We start from the raw sequence: 16,962 nt of genomic DNA on the forward strand, positions 1-16,962 counted from the left end.
GGGAACAAATCAAAGAACAGCCATCAAGTAAGTGCTTTTCACTGAATGCAGTTAAAAAGCAAATGGCATTTGAAAATTAGGACCCTGGGTTCAGAGAGAATGGGACAACAGGAGCCCTCGTGGACCTGCTCACCAGAACGCAGCACAGAGACTTTACTTCCCTGCGTTTTTCAGCGTTTCAGATGTGCGCCCCGATCTTCCGGAGTTTCAAGCATGATCAGATTTGCACTTCAACCCAAGTCTCCTAACTTTCAGGCATGATCAAATTTGCACTTCAAACCACCGAACCCTGTTAATCTACCATTGTGTGTGTTCACTCAAGCATTTAGGCATTCTGAATTTTCTCAGACATCTCTGCGAGAGACTTACAAAGCTATCTTTGATTACACTCTGGCCCACAGGGAAACTTTATCAAAACATGCTCGGCCTCCCTGTGGAGGAGAACAGGTGACTCACACGGACTCGTTTGGAATTTGCGTTTCTTCTTCAGAGGGAAGCCACGAAGCCCCCGCTAATCCCCTAAAACGAGGCTGCACATGCACAGCCCCCGTCACTCAGCACCGGCTCCCAAAAACCCACCAATCAGGAAGCTCGCCCAAAGACACCATTGTACGGGGAAAATCCAGAGTTTCAATGAAAATAAAAACAATGGCGAATTCAGGGACAAGGGGGAATTTGTTTAAAAAATGTTTAACTCTATTTTGAAATGAAATAAATCCTGGACTGTGCTCTGGGAAACGAAACGAAAATCCCCAGAAACGGTACAAACGTGGCCGGGAGGGCGGAGCGGGCGGAGGAGAGACGCGGGGAGACTCACCACCCTCGCTGTCCGACTTGTTCTCGTGCTCCGTGTCGGTCAGCGTCAGGGCCGAGTTGGAGCGGCTGGACAGGCAGGAGCTCCGCCCCGATTTCACGCCGCGGGCCCAGAGCCCCATGGCACGCTCCGGGGACACGGCCCCCTCGTTCTCCGCGTCCGCGTCGGACCCCGCGCCCATGGAGTAGCCGCGGTGGGCCAGTCCCATCTCTGCACAGAAGGCCAGGCCGCGGCGCGTGGCCGGCTCACATACCCCCAGCTGCCTGAGGGTGAAATTCTGCCCTGAAAGCCCAAAGCAGAACCCACAAATCAGGCCCGTCCTCTCCAGAACCACCGCCATGTTACTGCCTCACCGTGTCCTATCAATCTGTGACTGCATATAGTACACACTCACTGAGCTCTTTATTAGGTAGACCTGTACACCCGCTTCTTAATGCAAACATTTCATCTGCCAATCATGCGGCAGCATCTAAATGTATAAAAGCATGCAGACGTGGTCAAGAGGTTTAGCCGTTTTTCAGACCAAATGAATGGCGAAGAAATGTGATCTAAGTGACTTTGACCGTGGAATGATTGTAGGCGCCAGACAGGGTGGTTTGAATGTCTCAGAAACTGCCGATCTGGGATGTTCACGCACAACAGTCTCTGGAGTTTGCAGAGAATTGAAGCAAAAAACATCCAGTGAGCAGCAGTTCTGTGGTCAGAAATACCTTGTTAATGAGAGAGGTCAGTAGAGATGAGCCAGTTGATTTAATACCTAATAACGTGAACAGTGAGTGTATGTCCTATATATTTATTTGTATCCATGTTAGCATTTGTATATGGTCTTCTATTTGCATATGATCTCCTAGAACAGCATGTAGCTTTCCAGACAATGCCATGGGTAAAAAAAAATTTGGTTTCCATGGTTATGCGTATGTTTCTCCTTTTGTGTCTCCTAGCAGACCCGTATATACAGTATATGTCTACATGCAAGGCATGCAGGTCTGATTTGTTACCCATTTAAGTGACTCAGAAAAGCTTTTTAGATTTTATAAAAACAAAGCTTGACAGGTAAATGGGGCTGGGAGATTTGAACAATGAAAGATTCCTACAGATAAAATACCCTGAAAAGTGATAGGCCTGGGGGGGGGGGGGGGGGGGGGTGTCTCAACTAACTGAAAACTGAAACCAAAAACAATAGTTTCTATAAACAGCATTCCAAAGTTCTGACTTCAGTGCATGGGTTAAACAAAGTTAGCTTCCTGCAAAATAAGGTCCCAGAATATGCAGATCATTGTTTCCATACATTTAACCATATAGCCCAAAACCCAAAACATAAAGAACAACATTAAAATCCCTGTCGAATTTTCCATTTCAGAATTCAAGGAATCACAGAAGTAAATTAATAAAAATGTCTAATCCATGAAAATTTTAAAAAGCTGTAATAAAATTAAGGATATTTTGCCATTGCACTCATACAGTGCAAACAAATTTTATTTTTCTTCTTTTCATTTATGATGAAAATAGATTGGACATTTGTAATTTTTCAAGCACTTTTATTTTTTTTATTTTTTTATTTTTTTTATTTTTATATTTAAAAAAAAAAGTGTTTTAAAAATACACCAATAATTTGAACAAAAAGCTGAAATACTGTTGTTTCTACATCACCCTATTCCTACTTATTCCAACATATTTCCTCTTGTATTCTCGCAGTAATGTTTTTCCCTGAAGCGCTGTTTTCTTAGATTAAGGCTGTATCCCATGCATTTGTCCTTATTGGTTAATTAAAGCAATTTACCTGCATTAGAGATCAGATATTCCAATGTGCTTTTTGAACTATACTACCATATTATAGACTAAGAGAAACAAAATACTGTACTAAAAATTGATGATGATGATGATAATAATAACAACAATAACAATAATCATAAAATAAGTATCATAATAATAATAATAACAATAATCATAATAATACTATAGTTACACATAATTAAACGTCTTTAATTTTCATGTAATAAATAAATACATCACAGGAAGCTACTTGCATGTGATGAGAAGGGTGCAGTTCCACTAAAGCCCTGCCTCCCTGGTTGACACTGAACTCCAGAGCACAGTTTGTCTCCAGAAAACACCTGCATCCGTCTGCCCTGCAGCCCTACCCGGTACTTTTCAAAGCAGAGTATGTCAGAAAACAACTCAATTACAGGTCAGGAGATACGAGCATAATGCTCCTGCATGAATTGTTCACTTTTATTTTTCGGCTTGATCAATTCCTTTCTAATCTGTAGCTTATGTCTGGCACAACATCTGGAGCTGCTTCAAACAGGCAGTCAGGCATTTTGGGCAGAGAAACTGTAAAATGGTCTCCAGGATTTCAGCTGGGACCTGACACAGAGAAAGAGAGATCGTTTTTTCAGTGTGTGTTCCCGTGCACCAGTTCTTATTCGGTTTGCTATTAAATGTAGGGAAGTACTTTAGATCTGACCACCAGAGTCATTATTTCCACATTATCCAGTCGTCTTTGGGATAAGTGCAGTTTCCACCACATTGTGCCTGTTCCAAATGTAATCATTTCAAATGGTCTAAGAACATGTAACTGACAACACAGGGTGCATGCTGTTCATCAGGATCAAATACTTCTCCATATTAGTACAATGATTGTAATTTAAAAATTAAATAATTAGAAAATATTAATCGTGAAAAATGATGGAGAATCCTGCAGGTTAAAGACCAGCCGGGGTAGTCCTAATCTAACGATGAAAGGACTGAGGGAGCATGTGGTAGAAATTACAAACGCATTAATTAATTCACATCATTAACGTTTCCAAGCAAAAATGTGTTTTCATTTTATGTTGCTATTCATATATTTATTTATTTCCCTACATTTTGTTCCCATACACGTGATATGGGTTGGGACCAATTTCTCTCATAAATCCATTTATTAGGTATTGCGGTAGAAGGCACACATCAAAATAAGAACAATGAGGAATAAGCACTTAAACTATTATCGCAATTACCTGCTACTCATGCTATATTCACATACTATGTTGCCGCCATAGTAATGTAGCCATGGAAACATGCAACGTTTTTAAATCATGACATGTCAGTTACATTATTTGTCACGACTGCTGGCAAACCACAGAAGTGACTGAGAAGACCACAGAGAAGGACATTCACACTCAGCTTTCCCCAAATAGCCACCTACATTTGTGTTCAAATAAACCCAAAATGGCTGGCTTCACATGACATGCAATTACCATGAAAAGATAGCGACTGCAGTCCAATTACAATTCTATAAATATTAAATGAAAGGCAATTAGATACGATAAAATCCACGATAAGAAATTTAAGTAATTATATTTTTCCGATGAAATATTTATGAACTGTTAATTGGGGTTTGTGAACAATCAATAAATCAGTAGTGAAATACCTTTAGGACATACCTTTCTGTTAATACTTTTGTATTACAAGTTTAAATACAGAAAATAACTTTCAATTTGCAAACATCCGATTATTTACCACATATCCGATCCGATTATTTAACAAATATTCTACTAGTTTGTCAAGAGTGATTATTTTTTCTAATTTACATTAGAATGTGTTGAAATGATACATGCTTATGTGTATATACATGCAAGATAAGAAATAAAATAATAAATTAAACTAAAAAAACATTAGATTATAATCAACTAAATTATAATCAATTTAGTTTACCAAAAGCACCCACTCAACCATACTGTAAACAACTTGTATTCCCCCAGGACAGTATCTTTTCCCATCTTCCGGGAATGTACACCCACTGTCCCAGCAGTGAAAGGAAGAAACACTGCTTTAGGGGGGAAACTCCACTACTTTGATCAGACCAACCCCATCTCACCCCGACAGATTTAGAACCTTCTTCACATCTTACATTTTAGTCAATATCGCCTCGAATGTAGTTCAACTTTAAATGTAGTTTAACTTTAAATGAAGTTAAGAATTCAGTTAAAGATTATATGATTTAATTAGAACTAAAAAAATAAAAATATATTTTTACATTTTAATTGAAGATTTCCCAAGTTTAGGAGGCTAAGGTTTCCCCAAATAAGCAACCTGAAATCGGGGAGAAAAAAATAAACAACATAAATAAATAAAATAAATCAATCCTCCAGTGCTGTTGTGAGTACTCCCGCAGCACCACGCTGAACTCCGAACACAATCCCCCAGCTTCCCCGGCACTGACCTTGCCTGCTGTACTCGTCCACCTCCCTGTGAACCATGTCCTTCACCCTGTTCTCGTACAGCAGTCGGGAGGAGTCATGGTCGAAAGCCTTGAGCGTCTCGCTGGAGCTGTAGGACTTCTGGGTGGGCACGCGGCACTCCTCGCTCTCAGCCGACGAGCCGGTGTAACGGCGCTCCCTCTCCCGCCTGCCCTTCGTCAGTGAGCAGTACGGCCGACGTTCCTTCACATCCATACTGCGGGCATTCTGTGTCCAACGCAGCCTGCGGCTCACTGGAGACTCCACCCAGCCCTGGGCTCAGGGCCTACCTGGTCGCAGAGAAAGACAGCGCTCACTAATCCGCCCGCTTAATCTTCAAGGGTCTGCAAATCCCCGCCGAAACTGACGGGCGGGTGCTTTTTGGGGGCAAACTGATTGCCCCATCTCTCCCCGTGTAGCGTTTGTATACAACGCCCTGTCCTATTACATGAAAAACTAAGCAAAAAAACCATTCAAGATAAAGAAGGAAAAAATATTTTTTAAAGAAATAAGTTATTGTAAAAGTTAACTTTTAACAATAACAACATAATAGAGCTTTTTATACCACTGCTTCCGCTACATGTTGTTTTTGTGCTGATAATTGATAGGCCTTCATTCTCTCTCTAGGAGCACATGTTGCCCACAGTGAAAATGTTCCCTTTTTCAGTATTTTTTTAAAGCATGAAGGGCAAAGCATTATGGGAAGGTATTGGATATGAGTGCATTCCTCTTGCAGCACTGCTAGACACAGGCCATGGGGACTCTTCCAGACAATTTGGAAATATGTTCCGAATAATTCACACCAATTCAAAAAGGCGCATTTTGCCCAGACTTCGTAGCCGGTTCCAACAATAATGTGTTAGACACCGATTTAAGCCTTTGGCTGCTGACAAGGAACAATAAAAACCCAGTAAAAAGTTACTCATGCCATTTCTGAATTGGCACAAAAGCTACATTGTGCTTACATTATTTATTTTTTTACTGAAATTGTGTTTTTATTGACGTTTCATATCATTCAAGTCATCCTTGAGCTCCTTCTTCTTCCACTGGCTGGGCCTGTTCAGACCCATTCCCGGGTCATACATACATTCACTGAGCACTTCCACAGGAAAACAGCTCAACCTCTTCACCATGTCTGCGTGCTTTTATGCATTTAGTTGCTGCATTGATGATTGGCTGATTAAATATTTGCATTAACAAGCTGGTGACCAGGTCTGCCTAATAATGTGCTCAGTGAGTGTAACTACATAGCCACAAATAAATAAACAAATACATTAATAAATAAATAAATAAACAAGGCAAGTTTTCTAAAATGGCAAGTTTTAGAGGCCGTTCATTTGTGGGAGGAACATGCCAATCTGAAAGTTGCAAATTCCAGTAATGCCCACACGGTTCACCTTTTCTGGAGCTACGGAGAGTCTTCCTTTGAAGTGTGTCTCCCGGTCTGGCCCTGTCTGATTAACGCAGCAGGAGATGAGGAGGCGGGGGGAGGGGGAGGGCGTACGTCACGCGGAGGGCCAGGGTTGATGCGTACTCTCGCCTTTATTGTACCGTATAAACATTTACGAAGGCTTTTTAGTGCCCGTGCCACTCACACTCTTCAGACGCCAGAAGAGCGGATTGGAAAATATGATTGATGTTTATATTACCTAAGCACCCGGTCTGCCAGCCACGAAATTCATCTTTCTCAAAACAAGGTGAATACCAGAGTGCCTACACCCTAATTTGACCAAATTCCATGACTTCTAACTATAATTTGTCAGATAAAATTCTCACACAGTTGGCTAAGCTTAGAGTTTCTGGTTTGCAGGTGCTGATGTTTGAAGCAGGCATATCACTTCACATCATGAAACGTGTTCAAAAAAATAAAAAACAGGACTTCGATCTTCTATGTTTGTATCTTTTTTGTAAATGGTGTTTCATTGCCTGCATTTTTCAAAGCTGGATGCAGACCAATGTAAACAAGCTTTTCTTAAAATGCTATGTTACTCCATACTTACATTCGGTAAGAACAGGTATACAGTGTGTAAATGTGTAAATTAGAATAAAGTTTAAGAATGGAACACGAAAGCTATTGCCAAAGAAATACTGCTGTCTCACTCATGCATTCGATGGCAGAATCACAATGAATCATTAACAATGAAACACCAACTGTTTCTCACCAACCAGCTTCATTTAGCCAAGCGGTAAATTAGCTAAATAAACACAACTGAAACACATTACCACTACATGTCTTGCTGGCATACATATGTATGCACTTGCAGCATAAATAATGCGCTCATAAATTATATGTTTCCTTACGCATAGACTTTTCACTTGTCACACTGATGTATTAAAAACAACCTTTACAATCTAAAATCAAAAATTCATATGAAAAATCCAGGCCTCACATTCGGAATCTGAAAGGACGTGGTTGAATGGACAAGAAATAACGGATAACATAACATTAATATGTACAGCATGTGTCTTTGTAATTAAAGGTCTATTGCAAGCTTGGGACAGAACAATTAAACTATAACATTCAAATACAAATCTGCATGCACATTAATACGCTGAGAATTCACTCATTTTTCTTACCCGCACCGCAATCTAGATTTGAATATTTAATCATGAGGAAAGAGCACTTGACCCTGTCCACAGACGGACTCATCAGTGAATCTAATATTAAAAAACACACAAGTCCTGCTCCCAGATTAATCACTTCGCATTTGTCAAAGTCATGGCCGCACAGAATACCAAGTGTCATCTTCCTGATTTAATGCACAGTTAAGGAGGAACAACAACAACAATCCAATGTGGACAAATAATATTGTATTCTAAAGACAGAATCAATCAGGGGATTAAAAATAGGCAATATCAGGACAGGAGCTGAGCAGAATGGAGCAGGAGGGGTACTGTGATGGGGAGGTGGGAGGAGGAGAGGGAAGCAGGCAGGCAGGCAGGCAGGCAGGCAGGAGAAATGGAAAGACTCCTATTTTGCATGTAAATATATCATCCATGTCAAATACACAGCCCCAGCTGCTGCTGATGTGAGCCCATTTCTGCTTAATGTATGTACGCTGGTGTACAGGTATACCTACTTTATTAGTTATACCTGTACACCAGCTTGTTGATGCAAATATTTAATCAGCAAAATGTCAAAATGTGGAAGAAATGTGATTTAAGTGACTTTGACTGTGGAATTATTGTTGGTGCCAGAGAGGGTGATTTCAGTGTCTCAGAAACTGCGGATCTCCTGGGATTTTCATGCAGAACAAGTCTCTAGAGTTTACAGAGAGTGGTAAGAAATATAAAAAACATCCAGTGAGCAGCAGTTCTGTGGATAAAAATGCCTTGTTAATGAGAAAGGTCAGAGGAAAAGGGCCAGAATGGTCAAAGCTGACAGGAAGGTGACAGTAACGTAAATAAGCACACATTGCAACAGTGGTATGCAGAAGAGCATCTGAACACACAACGCATCAAACCACTAAGTGGATAGGCTACAGCAACCGAAGACCAATAGGACTAAAAAATAAGTCTAATACATACCTAATAAAGTGCTCACTAATTTCACATGAACCCACACAAACGCACATGCAAACACATGTACATGCACGCACACACATGCACCCTGCTCTGTTTTTGCCCTCCCTCCTGTAGTACTCAAACAGGACGTCACCCGTGAAACATATTAAAACAAACACAGCAGAAGAGACGGCGGTCACACACACACACACCACACGCATGCACACACACACACACACACACACACACACACACACACACACACGCACGCACATATACACACACACAGACACAGACACAGACACATACACATACACACACTCATACACACACAGGTACACACGCACACTCACACACTCACACACACATGCACACTCATGCAGTAACTCGGGACTACTCAAACAGGAAGTCACCCGTGAAACGCATTAAAAGCAAACACAGAAGGGGCGGCGGTCGCTGAACGCGTTGGGATCCATCAGGGAGGAAGTGAGGCGGAACCACTGACACTTGGCAGGGTGGCACTCGGGCTGATCCATGGCCGCGGCCCTGGGCTACTTAGGCGGATGACTCCCGCTCCCTGGTTAAAGGGCGCGGCCCCGCCAGTTACCCGCCTCGCCCCCCGCCGCACCTGAGGGGCACCTGGGGCTCCTCCTCCAGGCCAGCACTCTCAGGGTCACCTTAGGGACAGACTTCTCGCCTGAGAAGAGTTTATTTTTAAGTACACTGTCACTATGACCGTAGTCTCCCTGGCCTTTTCTCTGGTTCTGCAGTGTAGAGTCAGCTCCTTTTGGAATTAGCTGAAATTACTAAAGTTGTGTGACACGGTGTGTATAATGCAGACGTCAATGCTGTTCGCTTACCTACGAACGGCACTTCTGTAAGCCGCTTTGGCTAAAGGACCACGCTGTCTGCTACATGACTAAATTGTAAAGTGTAAATGGTATTCATCACAAACACAAAGCAAACAACAGCCTGGATTCAATCAACATTTGACCTTAAATTCGGCTTACAATTAAATTCAAATGTGCATCTTTCAAAACACAGGTTGGGGAGTTCAGCAATCAGTAAAAATAACCCATTATTTTGTTCAGAGAATGTATCATGTTGACTTCTAAAGTTAACAACAAATATTTACTGAATACAGGGCCAATGTGGAGGTGGAAAGTCCAGGGGTCAGACTGTAAAAATCCTGCCATGTGTTTCCTTCATCCAACAACTCAGCCAGCTGATTTTACTGATTAGTTCGGCCTCCTGGCTGATGAACTGTGCTAATTAGCAAATCCAGGTGATCGGAACAAAATACTGGCGAGTTTTACTTTCTGAACCTGGATCTTCCACCTCTGGCCTTTTGTTACTGAGAGTTGCCTAAAAAGTATGCTCCAAACAAGGGATACTCAAACTTACCCAGAAAGGGCCAGTGTGGTTCAGGCTTCTTTATTAGAAAGAAACAAAAAAGAAGCAACCGACATGAAAAAAATAAAAATAAAATAAAAAATGTTGTCTAAAGCATTCAATAGTACTTTATAGATTGAATCAGAGATACTTTTACTTTCTGAATCCGGATTTTCCACCTCTGGCCTTTTGTTCCTACCAAGCAGTTACACACCCTCTGCTCAGGACCTTGATTAGTAGACTCAAGTGTGTAGAGGCCTGCACCTACAGCGGCCCTTTCTGGGTAAGATTGAGTATCCCTTATTTAGAGCATACTTTTTAGGCAACTCCCAGTAACAAAAGGCCAGAAGTGGAATATCCAAGATCAGAAAGTAAAAGTATCCCTGATTTACTCTATAAAGTACCACTGAATGCTTTAAATACAAATTCACATTTTTGTTTAGCCTTTTTTTCATGTCAGTTGCATAGAAAATGAAGTGCATTGTGATTCAAAAAAGAGAGAGATTCCAGAGATTCAGATCAAGAGAGCTTTGCCACTGAGACACTTACAAAGGGACCCGTCTAATGATCCATGTCCTATTTCAACTGAAGAGTGCATTTTCATCAGACACCATCGGAGGATGACCTGCTGAGACAGCAAATCACCCCCACCAGACCTCTTTGTTTGGTAACTGAATTACAGAAGATCTACATTAAATATTAACCGCGAGCCCTCCGACCTGGCCTAATGTAAATAAAAGCAATAAAAGGAATTTGAGCGGAGTGTGACGCTGCTGAGGATGCGACGTGGGCAGCTCCCGGTCGCTTCGCCGTTCTGGCTCTGGCAGTTCGCCGAGAAGGACAACATGGAAGAATGTGCTACGGTCTCAATATGACCCCACAGCAGCCCCAACAGCAGGCCGCTTTCACTGTTCTGAGTAACTCCGCGCTCCCATCTCAATCCCATGCGTCGCGTCGCCAGACAATCACGCACCGAGAACAAGGGTGCATTTCTTTCATTAGTTGTTTTTTCCGGCCTGACGCTAAGCTCTCGCGACCTTTCCCTTCGCGTGCCAGGCGTTCTGGGGAGACTCAAACAGCACATTCAGCTGGAGAATCCCATCACAAACTCCCCGCGCCTTCAGGACTGGAAGTGTTTCAACTTTATCAACTTCCTTCATTTCCTCTCTGAGAGGCCTGCCTTCTCACTTTTTTTACAAAGTTTTTAGGAATCAATAAAGACAACCAGCAGACGTGAGGTGGAGAGTGAAGGCAGGTACAGAGCTTCACTCCAAAATAAGGCTTGTAAAAGACATATCAAACTCACACATAAAATGTGAAAAGATGGCAGGAGATGACGTTCAAGGTCTGGGAATGTATGTGAGAATAATAATATGTCAAGAATAAAATATAGCCAAGGTACTATCATAGAACATGAACACAAGTATAAAACATAATTGTAACAAAAATAAGTGAGCTTGTTTCACAACCCTGTTAAGACTGGCCAGAGTTTTAACCAGGTTAAAAGAGAGTGAATGCTGACCATGACCAAGCACAGTAAACTTAGTATGAAACCTTTTTAGAGTATAACCGACATAACATCATTCAAGTAAACATCCTCTTGGTACCTTTGTTTCACAATAACCAGAATTGTTTGAAACACCTTTTGTTTTTATACCTCATCTAGCAATGTCATTGTTGAAGCATACAGTAGGTCATAACTAGGTCAAGGTCTTTCTCGGGAAAAGTTTTGCAGATGGAGCTAGACGCAGACCTGTCAACAATTGTCTCCAGATACATTCCAGCAGAGGGGCCATTCTCAGAGAAATTAGAGCTTTGGTTGTCAGACACCTAAACTGAAATGTCATCAAAAAGGCTTTTTATCAAAAACATACAAATAAAAAAAATCCAAGGAAAGAAAGAACATAAACATTTAGAGTTCATTACGGTTCAAAGGCAAGAGCGTTTTATCGAGGGGAGTAAATGTTGATCGCACAATACGGGTGCACTGGGTACAGTGAGACAGAGAAAACACCAACACATTTTTACAATCTGTGTGTTTTTATATTTTGCAGGACCATCCAGATGGTCCTCCCACAGTCGCCTAATCATTCCCCTATCACAGGAACAGTTCCAACCTGTTCAACCTACAAGAGCACACAAGGACACTTGAGCAAATCATATGGCCAATAGTCCTTGCAATGTAATCACTGCTGATCGCACATAAAATTAGGCTGTTTCTCAAAGCCTGTGTATTTCAGTGTCAGTGCTTTTGTTATTTCTTTTTTTTCTTTTTTTAAAGCTATACTGGCAGCCATTAAACAGTTCTATCTCTCAAAGTCATGCAGTCTACTGCAGAAATATACTTCATACTCCCAACCATCTTCTTTCAGGAAATGTGCCTCACTTATCATGTTCACAGTCCATAAAAGGCTATTTAAAACTTTATCTCAAAACTTATATATACTTCTTATATATTTTTCTAAATGAATTGTAATTGGAATGTTGGTGTGTGTGTGCGTGAGACAGAGAGAGAGATATTGAGGGAGGTTCTCTTGTGTCTGGTGTAATTTATTGCTGGTCTGATTTGTCTAATGTATCTCCCTCTATTTTATTGCATTTTTTCCTCATTGTATTTAGTACAGCATTGTACAAAAAACAAAAAACAAAAGCACAGGAAAACCAACCATTTTTTGTTTATCTCTGCCTCTGATGTGCAGTGAGCATTCTGGTACAAAATGGCTGCCATTCGTCACTCAGGTGGTCCATCTCTAGATAGTTATACACAAAAGGAACTGCTAAAACATAGAGAAACTCCCATGTATGTAAGCCATGGAGCATTAATGCAGAGCAAGTGAAACAGAACAAAGGCTCTTAAATCTCATACTGACTTTACGCCATTTTGCTTTCTTTGTTGAGTAATGGTGCGGTGATATTGCTTTCAAATTCCCTAATCTAAAACAGGCTTGCTTTGTTGAACCATTTAATGTATCGCACTTGCTCTGTTTTTGCAGGTTTCAGCTTTTGCTTCTACAAAGACACTCATTATTCATATAGAATAGCAAGTATGTTGCTCCCCAGTGAATTGCCATTATGAAATATGCTAGTCATCGAAAATGTGTTGCTCATCACCGGGAGGTTTCAGAACGGTTCTTCTTCATGTATTTAGAGAGCAAGGTGATGGGATTCAATCTTATACAAATATCTTCCCCCATAAAGTGTGCATACTTTATGTCGAGCTCATTTCAGAAAGCATTTTCGTGTCATTCGAGCTTTCAAATTGTTCGCACTTCAAGGAACTGCTTTTTCTCCCCTCTTCATGAAAAGCCCCCAGTAAAGAGAAAATAAAATAAAGCGGAGCAGGTCCGCAGAGAAGCTGTGACACGGAGTTCGCTCGTTCGCCGCAGGACTGGACGTGCGAGTGCCAGGGGTGACCGTCCCTCGCCATGGAAAGACCCCTGTGATCATGGCAAATAAAACTGTCCCTGGCCATGGAAAGACCCCTGTGATCACAGAACCCAAACGTCCAGCCCCCACCTCCCCAACCCCGCGGTGTGCCAGACCGAGTAGAGTTTACATAGAAACCTGAGACACTTGTTCGCTTTCATCGGGGCCCCTAATAAATCGGCCGGTGAGCCTCTAATTTACTGCCGGTGTCCTGGGCCGAGGCTGGGAGCGCGAGTGGTTTCCAGATGGCTGGAGCTGCAGCCACGCCTGGCCCGCAGCTGTCCGTGACCCAGCGGAGCTTCCCGACACTGCCGAAGAGCCGCGGCCCGGCCTCCCCAAACGAACCCCGGCGGGGCGGCGGACCCCGCTGCCCGGGAGCCTCAGCCCAGCACCTGCTGAGATTTCTGTGCTTCCTGATACCCAGCACGACGAACGCGGACACAGACCGCGCCACGGAGAGGAAGGGCAATGTTAAAAAAACGATAATTAAAAATACACACGCACACAGAAGCACACACACGTATATTGGGCCAGGTGTTTTCTTGTGAGATCACACTAAAAATATGAACAAGGTCAACCTGTGCTTATTTTCAAATCTACCGGTGTTCAACGGCATGGTTCCAGAACAATTCTGATCAGGAAAAAGCCTCCCCCCCCGCCTGCCCTTCCACTGCCTTGGTTTGTTTTTCTTCCCAATGCTCTGCAATTCCAATTTCAATATAAGCCCCTTTTATATTGCAGACCATGCCTCACCACAGGAGAACTATGCCTTGTAAATGTATGTTCATGTCCAGATTCGATAACCGTGCTAAATGCATTTCACCTACGGCATAGATTTAATGCAAACCATGAGTGTATATAGACAAGTTCACCCCTAAAGAAGTGCCAATTTTTGTTGCACAATTTTTTTATGTACCCACATGACCTTGTATGCTCTGATCTATAATATGTGCCCAGTGTCAAGATTCAAGTTGATACTTTGTCCCAACTGGATATTGAGTTATCAGCTAAAATTTGCTTTCTAAAATGGCCGCCCTATCGAACAGCTTAAGTAAACATTAAGTAAACTAGTTCCAGCGCCACCACATTAACTTGCCAAAAAAAAAGAAGACAAAAATTAATAAATAAATAAATAAAACGTTTTTGAGAGTGGTTTTGGACTGATGACGCATATAATTCCTGCGGGAAATCAAAGTAGAAAGAAACCCAACAACTGGTATAAGCCACCCCCTATGGGGGAGGCTTAAATATGACTACCTCACAACTCAAACAGCAGATCAGCTCAGTCACGTGGTCAGGAAGACCAACTGTCTGTGGTACTTCAAGTTTACGTTGTCAGGAGGCAAAAAGCTGAAGGTTAAAAAAAGATTGGCAGGGCTCGAAGCACCGTTTAGTCCATTGTAAAACATTTTTTTAGAAAAATATGGCAAACCCAGACACTATCAGGGTCAGTCCATCCGACCAAACTGAGAAATGTGAGAAGCCAGCTAAGAGCTCTGCAGCCCTCGTTGGCTGAAAGGGGAGAACCTATCCAGAGATCAACAATCCCCTCAGCACTTCACAGATTCAGCCTCATTGGGAGAGTGGCTAGGCGGAAGCCACTTCTGAGAAAGGCCAACATAAGTCATCCCTGGAATTTACCAGCAGCTGCGCGACAGACACGGAGACATTCTGAAAGAACATTTCTGTGGTCTGATTAGACTTAATGTTGAGCTCTTTGGCCTGAAAGCAAAACACTATTTTTGGCACAGACCAAACACAGCCCGTTGCCTAGGTAACACCATCTCTACCATCAAGCATGCTGGTGGCAGCATCATGCAGTGGGGCTGATTTTCAGCAGGAAGCCTGCTTCATCAAGAGCAAGATGGATGGAGCCAAACGCAGGTAAATCCTGGAGGAGAACCTGTTTCATTCCACAAGAGACCTGTGTTTAGGGCAAGGACAATAAACCATAGTCTTTTTTTTCTTTTTCTTTTTTCCAAAGCACACTTTTCATTTCAGGGCAAATAAGTACTTTGCATTGCATTTTCAAAACAAAATTGATAGACTTCTCCAGTTCACTTGTACACTGTGCTTTTAGGCAGAGCAGGTCTCCTGTGGACAGGTAATGGGGTGAAATCTCACTGGGGTGATTTGCACCGTCACTGGCTTAAATTCAATTCACTTCTTTGAAGCCTGCAATTATTCATTATTCTTACTCAGATTAGAAAAAGAAAAAGCCTGTGGAAAAGAGCTGTCAGGCTCTGTTGATTTATGTGCAGTTTGCCCATTTTAAGTTTGGCACACCCAGCCTTTTGTCACATAAAACAATGTGTTAAACGGGCATGTTCATCCATATCGTTCTCACAGAGAGATCATCTGCTCAATTTTTCACAGGAGTTTTATTTCATTATTTCTTCCTTCCAGGATACATATGGTAGCAAGGAATAAGATGGAACCTGCTGGCTCCACCCTACATATGTATCTGTATCTCTCTTACAGATGTCTGTGTCTAAAGCAGTCACAGCGATACACAGTACACTGTTCCTTCTCTGCATTAACAGCTTTGCAAAGCTATAACAAATGCGTGTAGGATTGTTTTTGTGGAACACACATGAGCTCTGTGTATGCGTGTGCATGCATCCGCACACGTGAAAGAGTATCAATTGTTTTGGTGATGAATACTTTTCTGAACCATCATTTGAATACACATTGAATGAGAGCATTACTCCCGTTGTCCTTATTTCATACTACCCTTCCAAAAATGATATTCATTTCACTGATGCTCATGAAAACATTATCTCCCACTGTTCAGCTCATGTCCTTTAGAGCCTTTCAACATCCCCCCCCATCAAAACGTGGGTCTATTTACATTACTGTAGGTCACAAACACAAACAAATATTCTATTACTTTTGTAAAGGTTAGGCTATATATTTAAAATGTGTGTATTAAAAGCACCATATTGAAGTTCTGTGAGACAAACACGACTGCACAGCACTGTGTTTTCAGCCGAAATCTTGACAGATCCCATCTATGCAAACAGACCCTTCTCATTCTGAATGCGACTACAAAGTAGGTTATTCATAACACACAGACACAAATATACCTTTGGAATAAATATGCAGGTTCACTATATCATTTTGACTGCTCAAGCTGGAGGGAGCAGTCAAAACAAAAGGAAGTTGCACCTCACTCACTAGGTGAAGGGGAGAATGAACAAATAAGATCTAGTGGAGGATGAGAGCATAACCTCTATGTTACTTTGTCTATGGCATTTGAAACTTTAGAAAACTATCAGATGTGATTTCCATTATATTTATTAAAAAGAGTCATTTATTAAAATAAGCTTCAATGAGTGACTGCTGCGATGTGTAGCAATGAAAATATGAGCTCAGTTTAGGTAAAAATAATGAAACGAATTGAAAGAATACCTCTGCTTGTTTTCAAATTGTTACTTGGTGATTTTCTCCTCGTAGTGCGCTCGACAAAACTCATTTGAAAGCCATAAAATAACAAACACAAAGTGCGTAATCATTAGATTATCGGCAGCGACTATTCATTGGCCAGAAGTTGTCTGTTCTAATGTGTGCTGTGTAGGGGAATCGCAGTATATCACAAAGGAGGTA

The 16,962-nt window shown here is 41.8% G+C and overlaps 1 protein-coding gene across 4 annotated transcripts in view; it reads right to left on the bottom strand.

The window, feature by feature from the left end:
- Positions 1-16,962, bottom strand: part of si:dkey-237h12.3 (teneurin-3) — a 224,460-nt gene that overhangs the window by 158,107 nt on the left and 49,391 nt on the right. For all 4 annotated transcript variants that reach the window (XM_061250968.1, XM_061250970.1, XM_061250969.1 and 1 more), the window contains 2 exons: positions 5,019-5,324; positions 818-1,096 (listed from right to left, as the gene is read on the bottom strand). In XM_061250968.1, coding sequence (XP_061106952.1) covers positions 818-1,096; positions 5,019-5,250 — 511 coding nt within the window. In that variant the 5' untranslated portion in view covers positions 5,251-5,324. The remainder of the gene's footprint in view (positions 1-817; positions 1,097-5,018; positions 5,325-16,962) is intronic.

This window comes from Conger conger, chromosome 8 (genome assembly GCF_963514075.1).
Source record: "Conger conger chromosome 8, fConCon1.1, whole genome shotgun sequence".
NCBI classification, from domain to species: Eukaryota; Metazoa; Chordata; class Actinopteri; order Anguilliformes; family Congridae; genus Conger; species Conger conger.